We start from the raw sequence: 13321 nt of genomic DNA, 5'->3' as shown, positions 1-13321 counted from the left end.
AGTATAATATTAAATAAACGTGCTTGAGTCCATAGTGATATAAATGGTTGATTGAATAAATAAGTAAGTGGGGAGAAGGAATGCTTGTTACAAAGGAGAATTACAAATAATATGTGGACAGATATTCCTCTGTGCAGGGACTGTAACTTAATTGTCCTTTTAAGTGTAGACTGGACTTAGTGACTCACTTCCAAAGAATAGAGTATGGCAGTGGGCAAGTAGTGAAACCTGGCAGTTACTGCCTTAACCAAGTGATCAAATCTAACAGCACCAGGGGAAAAGTCACGTTGGTGCTATGTATACACTCGCTTCGCCTCTGGGCTCTTCCTAAAAACCCATGATCCCAGTCTGATCATGAGGAAAGAGCAGACATACCCAGTTCAGGGACATTCTACACAATACCTCGCCAGGGTGAAGAAAACTAAGGAAAGTCTGAGAAATTGGTAAAGTCAGAGAGACTAAGGAAGCTTGACAGCTAATACAGTGTTATTTGGATCCTGGAACAGAAAAGAGGCGTTAGTGGAAAACCTGGTGACATCAGAGTCAAGTCTGGAGTTTAGTTAATGGTAATGTAGAATGTTAATTTCTTAGTTTTAACAAATGTACTGAGGTTGCATAAGATGCTGACATTAGAAAAAACTGGGTGAAGGGTATATGGAAACACTCTGCAACTTCTCTGTAACTCTAAACTTACTTCAAAATTAAAGCTTATTGGGCTTCCCTGGTGGCGCAGTGGTTGAGAGTCCGCCTGCCGATGCAGGGGACACAGGTTCATGCCCCGGTCTGGGAAGATCCCACATGCTGCGGAGCGGCTGGGCCCGTGAGCTGTGGCCGCTGAGCCTGCATCGGCAGGCAGACTCTCAACCACTGTGCCACCAGGGAAGCCCGTGCATTGGGTCTTTGTTGCTGTGCGTGGGCTTTTTCTCTAGTTGCGGTGAGAGGTCTTCTAATTGCAATGGCTTCTCTTGTTGTGGAGCATGGGCTCTAGGCGCGCGGGCTTCAATATTTGTGGCACACGGGCATAGTTGCTCCATGGCATGTGGGATCTTCCCAGACCAGGGATCAAAGGACTTGGGGACGTATGCTTTTAATTGGTAAATTATTTTCAGGCCCTGTTACTTATTTGAATTGAATCCCTGATGCAACAGAGGAAAAGAAAGATTTTAAAAACAGATCCACCCAGACCTATGAAGAAATTTATGGAGTCTTTGATAGCATCTGCTAGGAAGTGTGTGACCAAGGGAGACAGATATTCTTTATCATTTTTATTCTAAACAGTAGGCTATTTTAACTGACTTCGTTGTTTGTGTAAAAATTAAAATTTTTTTACATCTTTATTGGAGTATAATTGCTTTACAATGGTGTGCTAGTTTCTGCTTTATAACAAAGTGAATCAGTTATACATATACATATGTTCCTATATCTCTTCCCTCTTGCATCTCCCTCCCTCCCACCCTCCCTATCCCACCCCTCTAGGTGGTCACAAAGCACCAAGCTGATCTCCCTGTGCTATGCGGCTGCTTTCCACTAGCTATCTATTTTACGTTTGGTAGTGTATATATGTCCATGCCACTCTCTCACTTTGTCACAGCTTACCCTTCCCCCTCTCCACATCCTCAAGTCCATTCTCTAGTAGGTCTGTGTCTTTATTCCTGTCTTATACCCCTAGGTTCTTCATGACGTTTTTTTCCCTTAAATTCCATATATATGTGTTAGCATACAATATTTGTCTTTCTCTTTTTTTTTTGCGGTACGCAGGCCTCTCACTGTTGTGGCCTCTCCTGTTGCGGAGCACAGGCTCCAGACACACAGGCTCAGCGGCCATGGCTCACGGGCCTAGCCGCTCCGCGGCATGTGGGATCTTCCCGGACTGGGGCACGAACCCGCGTCCCCTGCATCGGCAGGCGGACTCCCAACCACTGCGCCACCAGGGAAGCCCCTGTCTTTCTCTTTCTGACTTACTTCACTCTGTATGACAGACTCTAGGTCCATCCACTTCATTACAAATAGCTCAATTTCGTTTCTGTTTATGGCTAATACTCCATTGTATATATGTGCCACATGTGCTTCTTTATCCATTCATCCGATGATGGACACTTAGGTTATTTCCATCTCCTGGCAAAATTAAATATTAAGCATTATATATGTATATGTATATATGTATAGACATATATGTGTTTATATGTACATAAATATACAGTTTTTTCCCTTTAGGTTTAATTATTTTTGAAGGATAAGGACCTGGCTGTGACTTGATTTTAATATCAAATGGAATTTTATGAGTGCCATTAACATAACAGTGATTTCTGTACTGTTTTTCTGTGTATGGATGTTTTTATTCATCTGGTAGTAGGAAATTTGTTTTCTGTTAAGTCAGATCAGGGATTTTATTCTTGGGATACGAAGTGGTGTGTTTAAATATATCTTAAAGTGTTCTTCTTCTATCAGTTTTAATCTTTTTTTTTGAGGACTTTCTTTATTTTCTCCCCAGATAAAACAATAAAATTATGGAAAATCAGTGAAAGGGACAAAAGACCAGAAGGGTATAACTTGAAAGAGGAAGATGGAAGGTATAGAGATCCTACTACAGTCACTACACTACGTGTAAGTACATTTAAAAAAAAAAACAAAAACGTTCTAATTCTGATGAATAACGTTTTGTATTCCCGTTATATATCATAGATACTCAGTAGAACATCAGTAGGAATAATTACAGTCTGCTCTTTCCCAAGATTCGGTAACCAGATAGAACATTAATAACTCAAATTTTAAACAGACCCTGATCTACAGAGAGGTTTCACTGTGGTCAGGGGCTGAACCAGGACTCAGCACAAGCCTGTGTTTTATACTGTGCCACCATACTCTCTTTTGCTCTCATGGTTTGATTGTCAGCTGTTAGAAGGTTAAGTTTCAAGGTTAACTTTCTTTGGAGATCAAAAAAAATAGAAATGGACTAAATCTTCTGGTTGTAATTAAAAAAATACCAAGAATTAGATGCTTTGGGCTAATTTCCTTTTTAGCCACTTTAAATTATAAACATTTATTAGCTTTGCAAGTCTTTCAAGCAAAAGATTGAAACTGGGAAAAACTGCAAATTCTCATAGTACTGCTATCTGTAAAAGAAGGTAAATTTTTCATTTTTCTTCCCATTTTAACACTTTAAATAAGCAGTCAAACATCAGTTGCTTTATAAAACTAAATCTGTGTAATATTATACTGTTTTATGTTCCCTCAAAAACTGGATTAATGAAGTATTCTGGACCTTCAGTGCTCTTGTAAACAATAAACATTTTGTAATCAATGGTTTTTCATGTGTCTTGTTGACAGGTGCCGGTCTTTAGGCCCATGGATCTAATGGTTGAGGCCAGTCCACGGCGAATATTTGCCAATGCTCATACATATCACATCAACTCAATTTCTATTAATAGTGATTACGAAACGTATTTATCTGCAGATGATTTGCGGATTAATCTTTGGCATCTGGAAATTACAGACAGGAGCTTTAGTATCCATTTGGTTTCTTTTTTTTGGTGTTTGGTAAAGAATGCATGTTGTGCCCATACTGGATTTATTTTCATCTCTCCGTAGTGTGTTTTGATTCTTTTTACAGTAGCTTCTTACTTTATACCATTTTTTCTTTGTGTTTAAGTGATTAAACACTGGCTGAAGTTATTTGATAAAAAGCATAATGTATCAATTTAATAATTGGATTCTTAGAATTTTAAGGAATTCATCTGTTTGTACCTATGAAAATAGAAAATTTTTTAAATAGCTGTTTCTTGTAACAGAAACAAATATGTGGAGTATTATTCTTAAAAAATGTTTTTAATTATAAAAATAAGATTGGAAAAAGAAATTCATACAAGTCATGATGCATGGCAGTATAAATACTTTCCCAAACCTCATTTTCATTGTTTATGTTATCCTCCTGAAATTTTTCTGTGCATATACAAGTGTGTGATATATGAGATATATACACACACATATACTATATACATATAAATATAGAAGTGTATATATATGTTTTTAAGTTCTTGATAAATGTTAGTTATTATAACTAGTATTAATGTATGTCTTTCCAAATAGGTATCATTTGAAAAATTAACACTCTACTATTATTCATACTCTACCAATACAGGCATACCTGTAGTGGTGGCTGCTGAAGGGTGGAGGAGCTGGGGCAACTTCTTTGAAATAAGACCACAGCGAAGTTTGCCACGTCAGTTTTGACTCTTCCTTTCATGAATGATTTCTCTGTAGTCTGCAGTGCTGTTTGACAGCATTTCACCCACAGTAGAACTTCCCTTCAGAACTGGAGTCAGTACCCTCAAACCTTGCTGCTGCTTTATCAACTAAGTTTATGTAATGTTCTAAGCCCTTGGTTGTCCTTTCAACAATTGACTAAATTCACCATCTTGTGGGCACAGTTCATGGCACCCCAAAACAATTACAATAGTGACATCAAAGATCACAGATCACCATAACAAATGTAATAATAATGTAAAAGTTTGAAATATTGTGATAATAACCAAAATGTGACAGAGACACAAAGTGAGCAAATGCAGTTGGAAAAATGGCGCTGATAGACTTGCTAGATGCAGGGTTGCTACAAAACTTCAATTTATAAAAAAAATTGCAGTATCTGTGAAGCTCAATAAAAGTGAAGCACAATGAAACGAGGTATGTTTATAGTGTATAAAAGAGCCTGTTTTCCTATACCTTTAGCAGTCTAGTTAGTGAAAACTTCTCGTTTTGATTCGCTTCTTTCATCCTGAGTAGATTTGAGCATGTTTTCATATTTATCAACCATTTGTATTTCTTTTTGTTCCTTTCCATATTTTTTCGTTGGATTTGCCTATATTCTTATTGGAATTTCTTTGTTTTTAAAGCACCTTTTTGACATCAAGTAAATCAGCTCCATTGTTTGTGTGCGAACAGTTTCCCTTTTTTGCCGCCATACAGGTTTTTCCTTTTGTTTTGTTTGGAGTGTACACTAAGTTCTTAATATTTAGGAAGATGGTGTGTCAGTCTTTTTCTTATGGCTTCTGGGGTTTGTATCATACTCAGAAAAAAAAGACCTCTACATTCTAAGGTGATTTAAAATTCGCCCGTGTTTTCGTCTCAGACTTTTTTTCAAGCATTAAGAGTTTTGATCCCTCTGGGATTTATACTCATGTAAGTAGTAATATGCAGTTTAGAATTAATAGTTGTGCTTAAGTCTATGAATGAATTTTAGATTTGAAAAACATAAAATTATGCTTGACCTTTTTTCTAAGTGAAAATTCCTTAATAAAATGCTGTCCAGATATTGTGGATATCAAGCCTGCCAATATGGAGGAGCTGACAGAGGTGATTACAGCAGCAGAATTCCATCCAAACAGTTGTAACACATTTGTATACAGCAGCAGTAAAGGAACTATTCGGTTATGTGACATGAGGGCATCCGCCCTCTGTGATAGGCATTCTAAACGTAAGTTTATTGCATCTTGTTTTCAAATGATAACATTTTCTGTTTGTCTTCAGACATGGTAACTACATTTACATCGGTTTACAAGTCTTAAACCTCCTGTTCCCTTTGGTAAGCTGTCTGACTCGACATGAGGGATTATAGGTTATTCTACTGGAAGAGCATAGAAGGCTTTCTTGGGGGCATGTCTGTTGAGTCCCAGTGGATGTATTTTTAATGGAATGCTATTCCTTGGGAACTTGGGTTGGGTTCTCCAGTCGTGTATTCAAGTAGAGCAGTTCCTTTCTTCCCTGCCTCCCTTCTCTCTTTTGTTCCCTCCCTTCCTTTCTTCCTTTATGTTTTGAGCTTCCTAGGAAGATTTCTTCTGAGATGAGGTTTCTTTGGCTTAAACAGGTTTGAAAAGTACCAGGTTAAAAAAAATTAAAGGATTGCATTATTCTTATCTTCAAGTTGCTGAAGATTTTAAAAACTCATGAAGATTGGTACATGCTGCTTATCAAAATAATTTTACCAGGCCACTAAAAAAATAAAATGCGGCTATGAGTTGGAATGGTGAGGATGGTGTGTTTCTCATGGTGACAGTACAGGCAAAGTCAGTGAGGTATATGCAGGACCTCAGATTGGTGCACTGAAGTCAGACATCTTGAGTGAGTCTGGTTCTGCTGAATTAGCCAAATGACTCTGGAAGGTGCTGTGCTACAAACGTCCTTTTGCATCTTCAACTTCAGTACTGAGTCACTCTCATTCTCTTAAGAAACTCTCAGGGAGGGTATGTTCTTATAGCCAGAGAGATGTTTTTCGGTTCTTTATTACCCTGCCATTTTTAGCTCACTCTTAGGAAGTTGATGAATGGTGTTCTGAGTAAATGCTTTGTCCAAGCCAGAATATTTACAAATTGCCCTCAGCCCTCCTATTTTGCTTGTTTTTAGTGTTTGAAGAACCTGAAGATCCGAGTAACAGGTCTTTTTTTTCTGAAATCATCTCTTCAATTTCTGATGTAAAATTCAGCCATAGTGGTCGATATATGATGACTAGAGACTATTTGTCAGTCAAAATTTGGGACTTAAATATGGAAAACAGGCCTGTGGAAACATACCAGGTATTTGCAATTTTTTCTTTCAGTGAGTATATAACCTGTTTACTTACTTTTAAGTGTTTATAGAGAAGGATTTTGTACTATGTGTTAATCGCAGTACAGTGCAGTGCGTGTTCACCATTAGGCTTTTTCCTTCAGAGATCCATGAGTACACTGCCTTTGCTTATGTTAAATTTATATACACTTTTATAGGTTGTGTTTGTGTATTCAGTTTTAAAGTGTAAAGCTACCAGTTTGGTTCGGTAATAACTTTTTTCCCCTGTTATCTACATTTAAAGTGAGGATGGAATTACGGTCTCTATCAAGGTCTGGGGGAAGAGGATTGGGGAGAATGGTCAGTCCTAGTCGAGGTGTCCTGGATGGAGTCTGGATCGTGCTAGTTGAACTAGGGCTTAGCTTTGGTGTGCCCAGTCAAGTGAACTGGCATTCTCCTTCTGGCTAATTAACTGTTGTCTTAACCTAAAGGAGAAGGACTTGTGAGACCCCAGCAGACAGCTTTAGGAGCTGCCTTTCTGTTGTAGGATGTCAGTTCTGGATTGTCTTCTTGTCAGCCAAGCCGCTACCGTGGATCCCTTTCTTCTGGAGAAGAGAATGAAGATGTGCACAGCTGGGAACAGGGTCGGGGGGCCAGTAGAAACCTGTGTTATGCCCTAAGCTGCAGTGTAGAAAACATTTAACACTGCTTTAGGAACACAGAATTTATAAATGGTACCTTCTTTACGTTGTATGTTCTCAGTAAAATTAGAAGGATGTTTCTCAAACTTTCTAATCCTCTTTGACAAACATGAACCACTTAAGAGTCTCCTTAATGGTACTTGAAATTTCAAAATAAATGCTACATTGAAACAACAAAGGGATACAATACTGCTTTGTTTTTAAATTACATTTGTGTAACTGCCGAGATTCTGATCTATCTCCTAGTGATCTGCACCACCATCACTATCACCACCACCACCCCATTCCCACTGAGAATAATTGGTCTGAACCTTAACTTCATTCTCTTACATTGTTTGGTGAGAAACCCTGTATGTGCACTCTAAAACTTGGCTGAATTATCATGATTTACCTGTTTTACCTGATTTGCAGTTTTTCTACCTATGCTGTGCTAGATTAGTGATTGGGAGTAGAGTCACATCATGCTCAAATGTGGCATATGCAGATTCAGCTATTATTGAATATGTGTAATTGAAATGGACAGTTAAAATGACTTTAGGTTGTTTCATAGAGAATTCTAAGCATTGAGAAGGTACCTACTCTTTAAAAAAAATAAATTTATTTATTTATTTATGGCTGCATTGGGTCTTTGTTGCTGCACGTGGGCTTTCTCTAGTTGTGGCGAGCGGGGGCTACTCTTTGTTGTGGTGCGTGGGCTTCTCATTGCGGTGGCTTCTCTTGTTGCGGAGCATGGGCTCTAGGCGCGCGGGCTTCAGTAGTTGTGGCACGTGGCCTCAGTAGTTGTGGCGCATGGGCTTAGTTGCTCCGCGGCATGTGGGATCTTCCTGGACCAGGGCTTGAACCCATGTCCCCTGCATTGGCAGGCGGATTCTTAACCACTGTGCCATCAGGGAAGTCCCAAGGTACCTACTCTTTTCTATCATTACTTCTTTTTAAGGTTCTCTTTAAGTAAAAAAGCATAGTGAGATAGAAACTTGTTTTTTTTCCTTATGATCACAACAAATACTTTGGAACTGTCCTTTGTAATTTAGTAATATTAATATAGAATTGTATCATTTCTCAGAATACTTTTTATGTAACTAATTTATTTTCTAGTTGATCCCTTTGTGAAATACTAGTGAGTAAACATAGAATTATACTTCAAAAAACAGAGCTACATTTTCATTATCTTTGGATATTGTATAAGTAATAACAAGTATATCAAATATTCCCATAACACATACCTGGAATAACCATATAATTTATCGCCAAACTAGGGCAGGGTCATGCAATGCATAACGTATGCACTTAATAAGGTATTGTAGGCTTCAGTTATTTATGCCCCCAAAATGGTAGTTAAAAAGGAAGTAAAGCCACAGTATTGCGTGTTTTTTAATCAACAATTAATGGGCTGAAAATCAAGTGTTAGCAAATTCAAATATTGCTATAATATTCTTTAGTCTCTTATCTGTGCCAGTTTTAAATGTTTTCTGGCCTAAATATTTCAGTCGAGCTTGTAAAGAGTACATGTGCCATGCCCAGAAGGGTATTTTTCTCTATTGTACGAGAGGAAAATGTGTGTTCATGGAAGGCGGATCAGATGTCTGTGAAAGGATAAAATACCTTTACTGTTTCTCAGAGAACTGAGTTTTTTGTTTGTTTGTTTTGAGAATTGAGTTTTAATGAGATTAAAAGGTACGTATACATGTTTTTATATGCCTTAAAAATATATAGATTTGTTAAATCATTTTCTAATTTCAAGAGCAGCAGATCTTAAGGTGTAAGCTAAGTATACATATATATTTGTTTTTTCCCCAGGTGCATGAATACCTCAGAAGTAAACTTTGTTCACTATATGAAAATGACTGCATATTTGACAAATTTGAATGTTGTTGGAATGGATCTGACAGGTAAATTGATAGTTTGAACTGAACCCCTTAGTCAAATTGAATTTCATTAGAGGAGAGAAATTTACTATTTCACTCCTAGTATGGTTGCTACATTTACTAACAGCCAACCTGTTTTTAAACTGACATAAATTACATTTACCAACTTCATTTTCCCTAGGGTTTCCTTGAAATAAATTTAGTAATCTTACAGCAGTATTGGCAGATAAAAATTAAACATTATGTTTCACTAGTAAATGTGAAAGTATCCCAAAAAATTCTAGATATAATATATTATGATATAAATTTTAAACTTTACCTTTTATGAACCAGATCAATCACATTTTTGACATGCCAGTGGTTAAAATGGTGAAATTTCAATTTGGTTGTTACTTTGCTATTAAATTGTTCTTAGAAATATTTAGGCAGTAGATACTTCATTTGCAGCGTTACACACTGGTTTTTCCAGGTACTACGTTAATACCTCATAGAAGAGAAGAGGTAATTACCATGTATTATTTTAACCATATTACCATGAGTAATTAAGCTTTTTATAATCCACAACTTCATCAAAATGTGTACCATTATTTCGAAGGATAAATAAGTCTTAATCATTCCATTTTTAAATGTCAGTATATATTTATTATGTTCCAATAGAACAGATAATAGTAAAAGAAAACATAATTCTGGAATTATTAAACTTGCTTTCAAGGTACTCATTAGAGTATTCAACAATAGTTTTATTGCTGAAGCTTGGTATGAGTCAGGTTTCATGGTGCTTTTGAAGATAATAGAACTTGGATAATTTATCTTTTGTCTGATTTTTAAAATTGTTTTTATCTGATTATAATATGAGGCCCTGTAGGCTGGCCACAGCACACCTGAAGTAGGAGCAAGCAGGCTTCGTCTCTGAACGCCACTGCTCACCCGAGGCGTCAAGGAGACAGGAAAGGGAAGGCGACACTGGTGGAGCAGGATATGGCGCAGTGCTATGGCCAGCTCATCCTCGTAGTGTTTAAATGTCGTGTTCCATTGTCAGGAAAAATTGTTTATTTCCCTTAACATAAAAAAAATTTTTTTGAAAGACTCTCCTATATAATGATAGTATAGGCATCTAAAGCAGAAAAATTTGCATTGATGCAGTACTGCCGTCTAATCCACAGATCCCCATAAATAACACGAGTTCTCTCAATGATGTCCTTTCTAGCAGAGAAAAAAAATCTGGTATCCAATCCAAAAGTATATGTTTCATTTAATTTTCACATCTCATTAGTCTCCTTTAATCTGGAAGAGTTCTTCATTCTTCCCTTGTCTTTCATGACCTTGGCTTTTGAAAACCACAGGCAATTTATTTTGTAGAATTTTCCTTAATTTGAGTGTTGTCTAATATTCTCTCGTGTTTAGATTCCAGTTATACATTTTTGGCAAGAATACCACAGAAATGCTGGCTAACACCACCTTTTAAAATAGCATAGACTAGGTGCCCTAATCCATTAAAACCTCACAAGTTCAGCTAACATGGGGATGCCAGTCTAAACTACAGAAATTATTTTAAAAGAAATACAGTTTTATTACCCTCAGGAATATGCACCGACCTGAGTTTGGTTAAAATGTTGTGAAGTGTCCTTTGGGAGAATTGACATTAATGAATAGGTCATAATCATTTGTATTTAATATATGACCCTGTATAATGTATAATATTTGTAAGTATTCAGAGATGTTTTCAAGCATTACCTTAAACAGTTCCCGGTGTCCTATAATCTTATTTACAATAATAATTTAAACCAATTGGGAAGGATGTAAGTAATTTATTAATGGTTTCAAACATGTGAAGTTTTGCTCATTGGGCTGCTTAGCAGATGTTGAGCCGTGATGGATGGCGAGTAGGACTGACAGAAAAATCATCTTAGGGTTAATAGGCAAGAATGTGGTGCCCCTGCAAACTGATACTATTAAAAATATTTGTCAAAAAATACTTGTTTAAAATATATTTAGTGTTATAGGTTAAACGATTTTCTGTTAATAATAGTTGTATATGCTACTTTCTTTATATACTCTGAAGCAGATTTTTTATAAGCATACATAAGACGTTATTGTCTGAACCAGACAGTGTCCTGGGGACATAAATAGCTTATAATGTAAGTCATAAAATAAAGCATTGGTTTCTTACAGAAAGCTGTATACCATCGTTTTGGTTTTTGTTGTTGTTGTTGTTGGTTGGTTGGTAGAAGCTGGCTGGTCTAGTTGGTTGCACAGACTGAAGTTGCAAAAATACTCCACTAACATAATTCAGTACTACTTACAAGCTTTGCTTGAGGATGCTTTCAACTTTGCTGACAGTTTTGGTAGTCATGAAAAGGAGTCATTAATAGAAAATCAAGTTTACTAATACTATATTCCTAGTTTATTCGAGTGACTGTTCCCTGGGTTGGTGTCAGCCGCCCCCTCCTTAAATCGAAATGTGCTTGAGGTAGCTCGCTCTTTGGAGTACTAGGCAAGGTTTCACCATTGAAAACTAATGTTCATTATTTGACTGAGTGCTCTGTCTACTTTTACAGTGTTGTCATGACTGGATCTTACAATAATTTCTTCAGAATGTTTGACCGGAACACAAAACGAGACATAACCCTAGAAGCATCACGGGAAAACAATAAACCTCGCACAGTTCTGAAGCCACGCAAAGTGTGTGCAAGTGGCAAGCGAAAGAAAGATGAAATAAGCGTTGACAGCCTAGACTTCAACAAGAAAATACTTCATACAGCCTGGCACCCCAAGGAAAATATCATTGCTGTAGCTACTACAAACAATCTGTATATATTTCAAGACAAAGTGAATTAGGGTTGGCATTCCTAGCAGAAGAGCCCACTTCCTGCTTAGTTGAGATAGTTGAATCTAGCATTCATACTTAAAAAAGAGAGAGGTCCATTGTGGCGCCCCTTTTCCAGTGTTTGACAATGTGCCATTCGACAACACATTTTTAATAGCTACATGGAGAAAGCTCTGTGGATTCTTCACTGTGGTGTTCTCCATGTCTGCTAGCCATTTAGGTAAGGGTAGGGCACTTTTAATTTAAATGACTTCTTGCACCATCTTGCCTAATGGACTAGATTGGACTGTATCAACATTGATTTACTCCACTTTTTATGCCTTCCATTGTGATGACGTCAAACACAGTGAAAGCCTTCAGTCATGCTTATGGGATTTAATTGTGTATCCTCATTACTGTATCATTTGTGGGGTACACCCCTCCCCCCTTTTTTAAATTAAATACAGCTCATTCTTACTGTGGCTTGTAGCATTCCTCCTCTTCTGGCCTCCTGGACTCTTCCCCTTCAACTCTCTTACCCTTGCCCCTCCACCCAGTCTTGGTGGTGGTATAAAAAAGGAAACAACGAAAGCACACAAAATGAGTCAGTTTGGGGTCAGTGGTAAAGGGGGTATATGTTGCGAACAAATGTTTTAATAACAGTTGGCTGTAATCACTCCTTGCCATGTCTGGCACTGAAAATAAGGAAAAAAAAAACTACTACTGAATAAAAGTGACAAAGAATGGAGAATCTGGTTTTCTTTTTCTTTTTAATCTACCCCTTTAAGCCAATATTTTGTGTCATAGCTTTGGGTGCAGTGAAATGAAATGAGGTTCCATTGTTTTATGGGTATTTTTGTTAATTATTTTTAACAAGTGTTCTTTTACATGGAGGAGAGGTATTGGTTCTGTATGAACATGTTTTGACTATATATTGATATTACTAAGGATATCATGATCTATACATGCTACTAGATTTTTTTTTTTACTGTAGTTATAAGGGTATTGGATACATTGTATCTACACTTAATTCATTATCTGTTAATGAAACTGTTGTAAATGGGAACCAAGTTTGTAGAACTTCATTTTTCAAGACTTTACAGTGCTTAATTTCATTTTTGCGTTACTAAATACTAAGTCAAAGTCTTAAAGTTTTTAAACAAGTTAAAACTTTTTTTATCCGTCAGTCATAAACCATAACATAAAACTATCCTCAAGTGATTTACATAGATAGAACTGACACTGCACTAATTTTTTTTTTTTTGTATTTTACTGCTATCAAATCTGAATGAAATGTACTTTGTCATAGATGTTTTTCTTTTATTTTTGGTTTTCCAAAGCTATTAATGTTAAAGACAAACTTTAAAGGTACAGTGTTCCAAAAGTGCTTAATGGATTCCAACAGCTGCCTC

At 36.8% G+C, this 13321-nt stretch overlaps 1 protein-coding gene across 2 annotated transcripts in view; it reads left to right on the top strand.

Moving 5' to 3' along the window:
- PPP2R2A (protein phosphatase 2 regulatory subunit Balpha) overlaps window positions 1-12660 on the top strand; it is an 85775-nt gene extending 73115 nt beyond the window's left edge. Inside the window, exons 5-10 of one of the 2 annotated variants that reach the window (XM_007466174.1) lie at window positions 2492-2604; window positions 3328-3505; window positions 5306-5470; window positions 6397-6566; window positions 9036-9127; window positions 11662-12660. In XM_007466174.1, coding sequence (XP_007466236.1) covers window positions 2492-2604; window positions 3328-3505; window positions 5306-5470; window positions 6397-6566; window positions 9036-9127; window positions 11662-11941 — 998 coding nt within the window. In that variant the 3' untranslated portion in view covers window positions 11942-12660. The remainder of the gene's footprint in view (window positions 1-2491; window positions 2605-3327; window positions 3506-5305; window positions 5471-6396; window positions 6567-9035; window positions 9128-11661) is intronic. The other variant, XM_007466175.1, reaches the window with a different exon arrangement.
- The last annotated feature ends 661 nt before the right edge of the window (window positions 12661-13321 follow it).

Source organism: Lipotes vexillifer, unplaced genomic scaffold, assembly GCF_000442215.2.
Source record: "Lipotes vexillifer unplaced genomic scaffold, Lipotes_vexillifer_v1.1 scaffold308, whole genome shotgun sequence".
Lineage (NCBI taxonomy): Eukaryota > Metazoa > Chordata > Mammalia > Artiodactyla > Lipotidae > Lipotes > Lipotes vexillifer.
Note: the sequence above shows the minus strand (reverse complement) of the source record. Positions and strands in the feature narration are given on the sequence as shown.